At 37.2% G+C, this 14,835-nt stretch overlaps 1 protein-coding gene across 1 annotated transcript in view; it reads right to left on the bottom strand.

The window, feature by feature from the left end:
* Positions 1-14,835, bottom strand: part of HADHA (hydroxyacyl-CoA dehydrogenase trifunctional multienzyme complex subunit alpha) — a 60,142-nt gene that overhangs the window by 41,997 nt on the left and 3,310 nt on the right. Inside the window, exons 2-5 of the mRNA XM_036990632.2 lie at positions 6,050-6,091; positions 5,887-5,957; positions 4,228-4,361; positions 723-861 (exon numbers count right to left, since the gene is read on the bottom strand). Coding sequence (XP_036846527.2) covers positions 723-861; positions 4,228-4,361; positions 5,887-5,957; positions 6,050-6,091 — 386 coding nt within the window. The remainder of the gene's footprint in view (positions 1-722; positions 862-4,227; positions 4,362-5,886; positions 5,958-6,049; positions 6,092-14,835) is intronic.

Here is a 14,835-nt window from a genome sequence, read left to right as displayed (position 1 = left end):
TAGAAAAATGCACCCGAGGTTAAGAAGCCTTGCACCCTATTACACAGACTCTCCTGTTCGATCAAGGAGGCCTACTAATGAGCTTTGAGCATTTTTACCACATGCTGTCCTATAGGCTTTGCTTACCCTTGTCTTTGCTCACACACCATGCCATATATTAAATGCCTTTTTCCACTCTTTTCTGGGTAAATTCTGCCCATATTTTAGCACCAGGCTTAAGTATCCTTAATTGGTATATGTGAAAGCGTCTATCTAGCATATGGCCCAGCACGTGGTAAATGCTCAATATTGTTATTTTCTTTCCCCCTTCTTTTCCTATATGCTCCAGTCTAGTAAGCATCTCATTTCTAAAAATCTTATTTTACTATTCACAAATATATATTGTTTTGTGTGTCTCAAGTAGACTTAAGAAGCTCAAGAACATGATCACACTTTTGAATCTTTGCCCTACAAAGTTGAACCAGGCTTTCAGAACTGAAAAAGATCTTAGAGAGCTAGATCAAATCTTCTCAATTTACAAGTGAAAACATCACCCTTTGGTTCACTTGCTCAGTGTCAAGAGAATAAGTATTAAAGCCTATCCAGAAGTTTGATAACTAAAAGGAAAGCTGATTCTCCTCCAAGAACTTTCCTCAGGAAAAACAGTAGCCGAAGGGTTTACAGCAGGTGAATCCCACAAATAAGATGGAAAGTGTCTCCATGACTTTGGAGTGCATCTATACCTCAAGGCCTCCTCCTAAGCAGGATCCACTGATGGCAGCCACAATAGGCTTTGTGGACTTCTCAAGTTTCTCAAATATTCTCTGTGCTTCCTGTGATATTTGCATTATCTCTTGATTGGTCTTGCAAGCGGCTAACATGCTGCAGTAAATACGAACACAGAGAAACAGAAAAAAACGAAGATCAAATTCAGCCTACTTTATTCAAGGTCTCATCCACTACGTTCTTTCTTATCCTGTCATATATTGGTATTTGGTAATGAGTTGTCAAATACTCAGAAGTTTAAGAATGGTTTTGCCTCTAGAAGCCACAGGGCATAAATCTGCAAAGAAGTAAAAAGCTAACCTTTTCAAACAATATGGCTTCTCTCTCACTTACCAACTTTACATTTCCCTGTATGGCCCCGGAAGATGACTGGTTAGCCAGAGACGGGTAAGATTCCTCAAGGGAGGAACAACCTAAGACAGGCACAGTCGCAGGGGGGCCATCAGGTGAGAATTTGGGGATCAACAGAGGTGAGGCTCAGAACCTCACCCCCCCTGCTTTGAGAGAAATCTTCTGCATCCGTGGATGTCTTGCTGCCCTTGTCTAGCCTGGATTAATACTTAGTCCATAGGCACACACCTGATCATCTGATCATCTACATTTGCCCTCTTACAGCATTAAACTATGTTTTCTACCTTTATCTTGCATCTACCTACCACTTCAGCATTTTATTAAAAATAAAAATAATAATAATAATAAAGGGAGAAATGTGGGATCAACATATAAATCAAGTACAAAAATCAAACGAATATTCATATTTGACCTGATTGTTTATAGGTCATAATGCGTGATCAAAACCGAAAGTTTCTGTGATGAATGCCCTTGTACGGTTCACCATGTAAGAATTTATTCACTATGTAAGAATTCGTTCACCATGTAACAACTTGTTTGTTATGCTTCAGAAGATTGGAGACTGACGAGAATTAGACTTGAGATGGATTAATGATTGTACATTGAGCATTGACCCCCCCATACTGAATTTTATTGTTGTTAACAACCATTTGATCAATAAATATGAGAGATGCCCTCTCAAAAAAAAAAAAAAAAAAAAGAATGGTTTTGCCTCAGACAGCTAACACCAGCTACATCATCTCTGTACAAAGAGTGTTAAACTTCTGGATCCAGAGAACATGAAACAAAATGTGTTGGATAATTTATTTCTGCTTCTATAACAAATTATTAGAATGCAAAGCTCTGAACATGAGAAAAAGCATCTTCTGGTGAATATTTTCACGATCAGTTACCTTTCAGATTAAACAGCAATCAAAATGATAGGGAAAAAAAAAACTTTAAGGTTGTTTAGAGGCATCTCAAACTTTTAAACAGATGCCCTAAAGATTAAAAAAGATTTGCTATAATAACGTACTCAATGTCATTTAATTTCAGTTTGTTTTATTTGCTTTGTTTCTGAACATACTTAAGCTCTGGATTTTGTACCTGTGACCAAATATTAACTAGGTTTTTGTCATTTCATATGCTGGGAATGGCTCAGCTAAAGCTCATGGAAGCTGTAAGTATTTTCCTATGGACACAAGTAGCTATTGCCAGGTTTGTCAATGTCTTGCTAGGCTCAAATAATGAGCTAGAAGAAAAAGCACTTGCTAGAGATAATTTTGCTTCTCCTAAAAGTAAATATTAAATAAATAGAATATTTTTAAATTTCCCATTACTATACATAAAAAAAAGGTATACAACATGGAGTTTATACTCCAAAATATGCAAAAACTTTTAAATATAAATGATTAAGCCTATAATGCCAGTTATTATTGCCTAAAGTACAATATAAAAGATACCAATATTTTGACAGAATTAACTTCCATATTTTAACCCATTAAACTAAGATATCACTTCTCCTTCTTATATACATGCATTAATTGTAAACAAATTATATACATGCATAGATTCTACCATATGAAAATGGGAAAAAAGAAAGAAAATATTAGCTGCATCAGTAAAGTTCCCTTTGACAAACTCCTCTAGTCTTACCAGCTACTCCATTATCCTGAAATAACCATTTTCATGTTTTTAGTCCATCCTTCCAGATCAACGATATATTTGTACCCATAAATATTATAAAAAAGTATTTTTATGTATGGTTCAAAAATGTTTACATAAACTACTGTAAAAAACAGTCTACAACTTAAAAAAAAATGTAACATTTTGTTTTTGAGCTGTAACATTGTACTGTGGATCTAGTTAATTCTTTTGAAGTGTTTTATAGTATTTTATCAGGTAAATTTTCCACATTTTACTTATCTATTTCCCTATCAACTGACATTCAGCTTGTTTCAAATTCTTCACTATTTTAAACCACATAGAACTGAACGTCCTTGTACATGGGTACTTAAAAATGAAGGGGGGTGATTTCTCTAGCCTAAGTAACTGTAAGAGGAATCAATGGATTATATGATACATGCAATTTTACTTTTTACTAAATACTGCCAATCTCAAAAGTAGCTGTACCATGAAATAAGCCAGGCAGAGAAAGACAAACACCAAATGATTTCCCTCACTTGTAGAGTGTAACAATGAAGCAAAACTGAAGGAACAAAATAGCAGCAGACTCACAGACTCCAAGAAGGGACTAGTGGTTACCAAAGGGAAGGGATGTGGGAGGGTGGGGGAAGAGGGAGGGAGAAGGGAATTAAGGGGCATCATGATTAGTTCACATGGTGTGGGGGTCACGGGGAAGACAGTATAGCACAGAGAAGACAAACAGGGACTCTGTAGCATCCTACTACACTGATGGACAGTGACTGCAATGGGGTATGGGGGGACTCGTAATATGGGTGAATGGAGTAAGCACATTGTTTTTCTTATGAACCCTTCATAAGAGTGTATATCAATGATACCTTATTTAAAAAAAAAAAAAGTAGCTGTACCAATTGGCACCAACTAGTAATACACTGACTTTCTCATTTCTCCAGGTCCTGGCTAATATAGTATATCCAAAATTTTTAAAGTTTGTAGTGTGATGGGTAAAAAAAAATGCATCTCATTGTTAGTTTAATTTTATAGTATTTTTTATTCTAGTCAAATATTCCTCTTCGAATTGCTTTCAACTTCTTTAAGGGAAGTCTATATTTACTCTTACCTGGTTTAAGCAATAAGCTCCTTTTTTTTATTTTAATTTTTTATTAAGGTATGATTGATATACACTCTTATGAAGGTTTCACATGAAAAAACAATGTGGTTACTACATTTACCCATATTATCAAGTCCCCACCCATACCCTGATGCAGTCACTGTCCATCAGTGCAGCAAGTTGCCAGAGATCCACTATGTCCCTTCTCTGTGATACACCAAGCAGCTCCTTTTTACTATCAACTTTATTATACTCATAAAAAGAACTTAAAAAAAAAAAAAGACTTTCCGAGAATTTACTTCTATCTTTTTTTAAAAGGCCTAAGAAACATACTATTAGCCAAGGCAAAAGGTAACTTCAAATATCCTAAAACTTACTTGACATCAGCACCAGCAATAAAGCAGCCTGGCTTTGATGAGATAAGGATGGCACTTCTGATTTGATTGCTAGTCCAGATTTCATTCATTACTTCTAGGAACTCTGAATGTAGTTCTTTATTCAGTACATTTACCTGCCGAAGAAAAATACACACGGCTAAGGGTTTAAATTCGAAGTACGAAGTGTGCAAATAAGCATCAAATGCTATTTTGATTGTAGAAAATATGCTTATCTGACAGAAATACACTGTTAGAAGCAAGAATGAAAGGGAGGGGGTAAAAAACCAACCTAGTATTTTTCTGTTCAGGCAGCTGCAGCTACCTATAGGTACCCCTCCCCTCAAAAACAGATCTCGTCAAAGAAGGAATTTAGTTAATATTTTAAGTGTTTCATGGTGTGGGGGATCACGAGGAGAACAGTGTATAACAGAGAAGGGACATAGTGGATCTCCTGCAACTTGCTGCACTGATGGACAGTGACTGCACTGGAGTATGGGTGGGGACTTGACAATATGGGTAAATGTAGTAACCACATTGTTTTTCCATGTGAAACCTACATAAGAGTGTATATCAATCATACCTTAATAAAAAATTTTTTAAAAAAGTGTTTGAATCATACACAGGGTTTACATGAGTCTACAAACATTTGTGGGCATGGAAAAAATGTGGATAGCATTAAGAAAAAAAAAGGAATCAAAACTGGACATATAGTATGATCTTAAATTTGTAAATGTTATTTGTTAAAACTGGATTAAATGTTGAAAGTGGTTATCTTTGGGTTAGGAGTATGAATGATTGCTATTTTCTTTTTTATAGTTTTAAAATTTCCTGTCATAGGCATGTGTTATTTTTGTGTTCAGGAAAAATGCTCAACTTACAGAATTCTGAAAAAATATCTTAAGTTTCAATCACTGGTGAGTGGTTGCCAAGATTTACTCTAGTGAGGGGGACAGGCTCTTCTTTTCTTCATTTGTGATAGTTATGTGCTTCCATCCAGATCCTCCTATTTCACCTGGGCCTCTGGTAACAAGATATCTGAGCTATGAAATCTTTATTCCAATTTTAGATGGGGAGAAAGCATGAGCTCCTGCAATAAAGCTCTTTTTGGCAGAAAACTGGATTACTGATGCATGCTTTGTTCATGTTGCCAAAAATGAATGAAGCTCCACTTTGAACTGAACCCGAATTCCAATATGTGAAGTACACTGCATCATTCAGGTCCCTCAGGAAGTACTTACCACACGCATTTAATCCAGCCACCTTACTATGAGTAAGACGAGTAAGACTATGTCAGGCAGGTAACAAAGAAAGCAGATTTAACCACTCACAATTAGGATGGGTGGGTGAGTTTTGATTCCTATAAACAAAGCTTGTACTTTGGTTGTTCCCTAACAATTCACCTCACCACTCTACACTGTTAGACAAGGATAGTTTTATTGATCCTTGATGTTAACCGGACACCTGAGGTCAACTAGAAGAAACCCTGCAACTAGGACCTCTATTTCAGAAAACTGCATTCCTTAGGCAATTTGTCAAACATCACTTTAACTATCTAAACTCAGATTGCGGCTTGATTGGTGGCTTTCTTTCTTTCCCATTTTGGCTTGGATTCATGAATGCAGTTAGGAAAGACAGTCTGCAACAAGTTAAATTAGGTACCTTTGAATTGGGTGAGTTAATTCGAACAACTGCCACATCCCCTTTGACTCCATAGTTAATATGCGTTCTGGCTAAAAAAAGAAAGAAAATTTATTTGTAAACATGTCTACTGCTGAGTAACATAAAAAGCAATGTAAGCACACCAACAAGAAATTAAACTTACTCAGCAAAGCAGAGGACCCTTTAAAGTTGCGGCAAATATAACCTGTTAAGAAAAAGGTATTTCAAAATTAATTATTTTGCAAACAGAATTTCTGTAGTACCTGCTATTTATAATGAAGCTGGAATTTACAACAACAACAACAACAAAAATGTGTTTTAGGTCATTATTGCGACTACTACCATTATCTCTTTTGTTTCAATTATTAGGTCATGTGATTATTTTGGTATTAAATGTGGTAGGTAGAAAATATCCCACCAATGATGTCATGTCCCCAGAAACTGTATGTTAGGTCATATGGCACAGGGGACTCAAGGTTGTAAATGGAATTAGGATTGCTAATTAGCTGACCTTAATAATACAGGGAGATTATCCTGGCTTATTCACGTGTGCCCAGTGTAATCCTAAAGGGGAAGACAGGCAAAGAAAACCAGAGAGATGGCAGCATGAGAAAGACTTGGCCCTATTTTGCTCACTATGAAGAAGTCCAAGAATGCAAGCAGCCCCTAGAAGCTAGAAAAAGCCAGGAAATTCATTCCCCTTAGCCATCATCCCCTTTAGAGGATGAACCAAGCCCTGCTGACACCTTTGATTTAGCCCCAGTGAGAAACATTTCTGACATCCATAACTGTAAGATAATTCATTTGTACTGTTTCAAAGTTTCTGGAAGTTTATTATGGCAGCAATAGGAAATGAATATGCCAGAAATAAGTAATCTATAAAGCAATTCATCATGTCAGTTCCAAATATATCTTAAGCATGTTCTTCAGCCATGTCCTCTTGCAATCAAGGGGCACCATTGGTATTATAAATGAAACAGACTATGTCATACTTTGCTGTTCTAAGTATTTCCAACTGAAAAAGTCTATATTGTACTCCTACTCTGGGGACAACAAAGACCAGCTATGCCTCCCTCTTTCCTAATCATTTTACTACTTAGGCTCTACAGCATAATGATGATGAGATGAGCACAAGCCATCCCATGAGAAGTCCCCAAAAGGGTCTTTCAATGTGGACTATAGACAGAAATAAGGAACACTGGGGAATTTCATTCTGTGCACTACTCTACTTCCTAACATTAAAGGCTCCCTTTTGTCCAGCTCTCATCCAAGTATTTCACTGAAGATAGTAGCCAGGTTGCTCTGGAGGCCAGCACAGGGTCAACATTCCTTAATTAGAACTTCTAATCTTTAAAAGCACCTTGTGTTTCCCTTTATCTTTCATATTGATGGCTCACCTCAAACTATATCTCTATGCACCATCTTTAACTCCTTACCCATATCTTCCAAATCTTGTCCAATTACCTCAGGAACAAGTTTTCTTTCTTTGGTTTAAAAAGTGAAAACAAATCATCCTGTAAAAACTGATAACTGCAATAGCAGTACACATGAAACACTTGGACCCAGGAAAAGGCATAAGTTTTTTTATTTTTTTTATTTTGGTATCATTAATCTACAATTACATGAGGAACATTGTTTACTAGACTCCCCCCATCACCAAGAACCCCGCACATACCCTATTACAGTCACTGTCCATCAGCGTAGTAAGTTGTTGTAGAATCACTACTTGGCTTCTCTGTGTTGTACAGCCCTCCCCGTGTCCCCACCCACATTATCCATGCTAATCATAATGCCCTCTTTCTTCCCCCACCCCGTAACCCTCCCTTCCCACCCATACTCCCCAGTTCCTTTCCCTTTGGTAACTGTTAGTCCATTCTTGGGTTCTGTGAGTCTGTTGTTTTGCTCCTTCAGTTTTTTTCTTTGTTCTTATACTCCACAGATGAGTGAAATCATTTGATACTTGTCTTTCTCTGACTGGCTTATTTCACTGAGCATAATACCCTCTAGCTCCATCCATGTTGTTGCAAATGGTAGGATTTGTTTTTTTCTTATGGCTGTGTAATATTCCATTGTGTAGATGTACCACATCTTCTTTATTCAGTCATCTATTGATGGACACTTAGGTCACTTCCATTTCATGGCTATTGTAAATAGTGCTGCAATAAACATAGGGGTGCATATGTCTTTTTCAAACTAAACTGCTGCATTCTCAGGGTAAATTTGTAGGAGTGGAATTCCTGGGTCAAATGGTATTTCTATTTTAAGCTTTTTGAGGAACCTCCATACTGCTTTCCACAATGGTTGAATTAGTTTACATTCCCACCAGCAGTGCAGGAGGGTTCCCGTTTCTACACAACCTTGCCAATATTTGTTGTTGTTTGTCTTTTGGATGGTGGCAATCCTTACTGGTGTGATGTGATATCTCATTGTGGTTTTAATTGGCATTTCTCTGATGACTAGTGATGTGGAGCACCTTTTCATGTGTCTGTTGGCCACCTGAATTTCTTCTTTGGAGAAGTGTCTGTTCAGATCCTGTGCCCATTTTTTAATTCGATTATTTGCTTTTCGTTTGTTGAGGTGGGTGAGCTCTTTATATATTTTGGATGTCAACCCTTTATCAGATCTGTCATTTATGAATATATTCTTCCATACTGTAGGATACCTTTTTGTTCTATTGGTGGTGTCCTTTGCTGTACAGAAACGTTTCAGCTTGATATGATCCCATTTGTTCATTTTTGCTTTTGTTTACCTTGCCCGGGGAGATACGTTCATGAAGAAGTCACTAATGTTTATGTCCAAGAGATTTTTGCCTATGTTTTTTTCTAAGAGTTTTATGGTTTTATGACTTACATTCAGGTCTTTGATTCATTTCAAATTTACTTTTGTGTATGGGGTTAGACAATGATCCCGTTTCATTCTCTTACATGTAGCTGTCCAGTTCTGCCAACACCAGCTGTTGAAGAGGCTGTAATTTCCCCATTGCACGTCCATGCCTCCTTTACCGTATATAAATTGACTATATATGTTTGGGTTAATATCTGGACTTTCTATTCTATTCCACTGGTCTATGGGTCTGTTCTTGTGCCAGTAACAAATTGTCTTAATTACTGTGGCTTTATAGTAGAGCTTGAAGTTGGGAAGCGAGATCCCCCCTGCTTTATTCTTCCTTCTCAGGACTGCCTTGGCTATTCGAGGTCTTTTGTGGTTCCATATGAATTTTAAAACTATTTGTTCCAGTTCATTGAAGAATGCTGTTGGTATTTTGATAGGGATTGCATTGAATCTGTAGACTGCATTAGGCAGGATGGCCATTTTGAATGCCACAGATTTCTGTGTGTTAATTTTGTATCCTGCAACTTTGCTGAATGCAGATATTTGTTCTAGTAGTTTTGGACTGGAGTCTTTAGGGTTTTTTAGGTACAATATCATGTCATCTGCAAATAAGGACAGTTTCACTTCTTTACCAATCTGGATGCCTTCTATTTCTTTGTTGTGTCTAATTGCCATGGCTAGGACCTCCAGTACTATGCTGAATAACAGTGGGGAGAGTGGGCATCCCTGTCTTGTTCCCGATCTTAGAGGAAAAGTTTTCAGCTTCTCACTATTAAGAATGATGTTGGCTGTGGGTTTGTTGTATATGGCACTATTATGTTGAGTACTTGCCCTATATACCCATTTTGTTGAGAGTTTTTATCATGAATGGATGTTGAATTTTGTCAAATGCTTTTTCAGCATCTATAGAGATGATCATATGGTTTTTGTCCTTCTTTTTGTTGATGTGGTGGATGATGCTGATGGATTTTCTAATGTTGTACCATCCTTGCATCCCTGAGATGAATCCCACTTGATCATGGTGTATGATCCCCTTGATGTATTTTGGAATTCGGTTTGCTAATATTTTGTTGAGTATTTTTGCATCTATGTTCATCAGGGATATTGGTCTGTAACTTTCTTTATTGGTGGGGTCTTTGCCTGGTTTTGGTATTAGAGTGATGCTGGCTTCACAGAATGAGTTTGGAAGTATTCCCTCCTCTTCTATTTTTTTGGAAACATTAAGAGAATGGATATTATGTCTTCCCTATATGTCTGATAAAATTCAGAGGTGCATCCATCGGGCCTGGGGGTTTTCTTCTTGGGTAGTTTTTTGATTACTGATTCAATTTCATTGCTGGTAATTGGTCTGTTTAGATTTTCTGTTTCTTCCTTGGTCAGTCTTGTAAGATTGTATTTTTCTATGAAGTTCTCCATTTCTTCTAGGTTTTCCAGCTTGTTAGCATATAGGTTTTCATAGTATTCTCTAATAATTCTTTGTATTTCTGTGGAGTTTGTCGTGACTTTTTCTTTCTCATTTCTGATTCTGTTGATGTGTGTAGATTCTGTTTTTCTCTTAATAAGTCTGGCTAGGGGTTTATCTATTTTGTTTATTTTCTCAAAGAACCACCTCTTGGTTTCATTTATTTTTTCTATTGTTTATTTTTCTTAATTTTATTTCTTCTCTGATCTTTATTATGTCAACTTTCTGCTGATGTTCGGCCTCATTTGTTCTTCTTTTTCCAGTTTCAATAATTGTGACTTTAGACTATTCATTTGGGATTCTTCTGCCTTCTTTAAATAGGCCTGGATTGCTATATACTTTCTTTTTAGGACTGTATTCGCTGCGTCCCACAGAAGTTGGGGCTTTCTGCTGTTGTTGTCATTCGTCTCCATATATTGCTTGATCTCTATTTTAATTTGGCAATTGATCCATTGATTATTTAGGAGCATGTGATGAGCCTCCACGTGTTTGTGAGCCTTTTTGTTTTCTTTGTACAATTTATTTCTAGTTTTATGCCTTTGTGGTCAGAGAAGGTGGTTGGTAGAATTTCAGTCTTTTTGAACTTACTTCTGTTCTTTTTGTTGCCTAGTATGTGGTCTTTTCTGGAAAATGTTCCATGTGCACTTGAGATGAATGAGTATAGAGTTCTGTAGATGTCTGTTAGGTCCATCTGTTCTAGTGTGTTGTTCAGTGCCTCTGTGTCCTTACTTATTTTCTGTCTGCTGGATCTGTCCCTTGGAGTGAGTGGTGTGTTCAAGTCTCCTAAAATGAATGCATTGCATTCTATTTCCTCCTTTAATTGTGTATTTCTTTCACATATGTCGGTGCTCCTGTATTGGGTGCATATATATTTATAATGGTTATATCTTCTTATTGGACTGACTCCTTTCTCATTGTGTAATGTCCTTCTTTATCTCTTGTTACTTTCTTTGTTTTGAAGTCTATTTTCCCTGATATAAGTAATGCAACACCTGCTTTTTTCACCCTATTGTTTGCATGAAATATCTTTTTCCATCCCTTGACTTTTAGTCTGTGTGTGTCTTTGGGTTTAAGGTGAGTCTCTTGTAAGCAGCATATAGATGGGTCTTGCTTTTTTATCCATTCTATTACTGTGTCTTTTGATTGGTGCATTCAGTCCATTCACATTTAGGGTGATTATTGAAAGAAATGTACTTATTGCCATTAAAGGCTTTAGATTCATGGTTACCAAAGGTTCAAGGGTAGCTTCTTTACCATCTAACTTTCTAACTTAACTTGCTTATTGAGCTATTATAAACACAGCCTGATGATTCTTTATTTTTCGACCTTCTGAAAACTCCTCCTCCATTCCTTATATGTAAGGTATTTTATTCTGTACTCTTTTGTGTTTCCTTTGACTGCTTTTGTGAATAGTTGTAATTTTTTGCCTTTACTTAGTATTTCGTTGGTCTGCTTTCTTTGCTGTGATTTTATTTTCTCTGGTGACATCTATTTAGCCTTAGGAGTTCTTCCATCTAGAACAGTCCCTTTAAAATATCCTCTAGAGGTGGTTTGTGGGAGGCAAATTCCCTCAACTTTTGCTTGTCTGGGAATTGTTTAATCCCTCCTTCATATTTAAATGATAATCATGCTGGATAGTATTCGTGGCACAAGTCCTTCTGTTTCATTGCATTAAATATATCATGCCATTCTCTTCTGGCCTGTAAGGTTTCCTCTGAGAAGTCTGATGATAGCCTGATGGGTTTTCCTTTGTATGTGATCTTTTTTCTCTCTCCAGCTGCCTTTAATACTCTGTCCTTGTCTTTGATCTTTGCCATTTAAATTATTATATGTCATGGTGTTGTCCTCCTGGGGTCCCTTGTGTTGGGAGAACTGTGGGCTTCCATGTTCTGAGAGACTATTTCCTCCCCCGGTGTGGGGAAGTTTTCAGCAATTATTTCTTCAAAGACACTTTCTATACCTTTCTCTCTCCTTCTGGTACCCCTATAATGTGAATATTGTTGTGTTTGAATTGGTCACACAGTTCTCTTAATATTCTTTCATTCCTGGAGATCCATTTATCTCTCTCTGCCTCAGCTTCTCTGTCTTCCTGTTGTCTGATTTCTATTCCATTAACAGTCTCTTGCACCTCATCCATTCTGCTCTTAAGTCCTTCCAGAGATTGTTTTATTTCTGTATTCTCCCTCCTAATTTGATCCTTTAGCTCTTGCATATTTCTCTGCATGTCCATCAGCATGGTTATGACCTTTATTTTGAATTCTGAAAAGGTGTGAATTTTAAATTAACATCACATGCAATAAAGAACTAGTAGTGAAATAGTCAGAGAAAGACAAATACTGCCTGATTATATGTGGAATGCAAAAAATAAACAAAACCAAACAAAACCCAGATTCATACAGAACAGGCTGGTGATTGCCAGAGGGGAGCAGAGAGGGAGGAATGAAATGTGTGATGCAGATTAAAGTACAAACTCCTAGTTATAAAATAAGTCAGTCACAGGGAAGTAATGTACAGCATGGGGAATATGGTCAATAATATTGTATTAACTTTGTATGGTTTCAGATGATGACAAGACTTACTGCACTGACCATTTTCCAGTATATTCAAATGCCAAACCACCATGCTATACACCTGGAACTAATATAGCATATAGCATGTCAATTTGATCTCAAAAAAAAACAAAAACCAAAACTAATATAAAGTGGTTCCTTCATGTAGCTCCTCTAATTACACTAGCTTTCCTCAAGTATTATTTTAATTCTTAATTACTAGTATTAAAACTTTTTATTTCTAATTTTCATTGCCGTATACTGCATTGGGGTTACCATATGGGCTAAACGGTCTTGGAATCCACAAACGTAATTTAGGAATGTGGAATGTCTGCCTCATTTAAGAGTGCTAGTATAAAAAAAAAAAGTTAAACTCCCTAGCAATATCAGTGGCTAAACCTTTTCCACCAGCTTGTGAACACCTGCTCTCTCTGTGCTTTCTGTCTCATTCTGTAAATCTCCTACCTTTCTTTATCTGGACCATATTTTGAGGGATGTCAAACAAGCCTACAACTTTGCCTAAGCATGCAATCATAATCAAGGGCAATGGACAAGAAATCAAACCACTTTGGTAATTTTATATCATGGTGGTATTTCAAATACAATTTAAAACATCAACTCAATTAAAAAGACTTTCTGTGTGATTTATAAACAAACCCTAGAACCACATCCAGTTCCAAGTTAAGGATGGTCTGTGCTTGACCAAGAAGCAAGAACTCTTCTGGACTGGGGAATTATTCCATACCACCAAAGCAGGACCCAAGAGAATATCCAACATACCCAGACGGACTGTGACTCTCATGGCAGTACTGAAAAGTGGCAGGACTGTGCTGGGCATGGGAATCAGTTGGGGAGGCTCAAATACACCCACAGATCCCTGAGTGACAGACAACCTGGGACAGCAGGATCAGAATCAAAGTGGCTGGGCCTCAGAATCTGTACTTTTTAAAAAGGTAACTGAAGTGGACAGCTATCAAATGGGCATGTGAGAACATTAATCTGGAGAACCCACTGATGGTGGAATGAAGAAGGAGAGGCCCATCGGTAGTAGCTAATGCTCACTCTTCCTCCATCTTTCTCTGTCAAGCAGTTCTTAAAGGGGAAAAGCAAGCACAGAAAACAGCAGATTTATACTGGTTTGAAAGGCAAAGCAACCTATTATTAAAAAAAGAAAACCATGTAGATGGCAGCAGAAACAAAGTGGGTGATCTCGAGTCCTGACTGCATTTTTCATTAAGCAATCCAAGTCAAGCTGTCTTAGCGCAAAGACAAAGGACCTAAGAGTCAAAAGACTTGGGCTGAAACATCAAAATTATCATTTACTACCTGTATGACCATATAAGAGTCTCTTAGTGCATTTCAGTGTTCTCATAAACACTGAAATAAAAGTGATGTCATGATTGTAAAAGTAGCTGTAAGTCAAGGTGCTACACCAAAGTAAATTATAATAGAATCCAGCTATCTCCTCAATCGCAGGTGCCTCTACTTCACCAATGATATATTTCCCTTCTTCCCTTTTCCATCACTGGAAATCTGTATCATCTACACCTATCACTCTTTCTTCTTTATATTTGTGTCATGACTCCAACCTTTCCTAAAAGCCTGATCTTGAGATCTACAATGGCCTTTCCCTTCCCTGCCCAAATTTTGATTTTTATTATTCACTGTTTTGTCCTCTAATCGCTGGATCTGTATCAGGTATTTCCTGCAACTGTAATCTCTTCCAACATCAACTCACAGTCATTCCTTCAAGAACAAAAATTTATTGTGACCTACGGTATGTCATGTACAGTTCTAGGTTTGAACTTGGAATGAACAAAGACAAAATTCCCTGTCTTTATGGAGTTTATATTCTATGGTGACAGAGGGATAGAACCTCTGGGAAGAATTAGTTCCTATTCAGCAGAGATAAATGAAGAAGGAAAAATAGGCCTGGCATAAAAAGCAGTTTGCCTGTAATGTAGAAATGCCAGTGGAGGGGAGCCAGGGAATAGGCAATTCTTGCTACCAGGGTAAAGCGGATTAGAGTAGGAATGGACTGATTGGGAATACAGTGTGGGAGGGATGGAGCAGGAACACAAAAACCAAGAAAGAAAATATGTAAAT

This window comes from Manis javanica, chromosome 1, assembly GCF_040802235.1.
Source record: "Manis javanica isolate MJ-LG chromosome 1, MJ_LKY, whole genome shotgun sequence".
In the NCBI taxonomy this organism is placed as follows: Eukaryota; Metazoa; Chordata; class Mammalia; order Pholidota; family Manidae; genus Manis; species Manis javanica.
The sequence above is the reverse complement of the archived record's forward strand: the minus strand, read 5'-3'. Positions and strand labels throughout refer to the sequence as shown.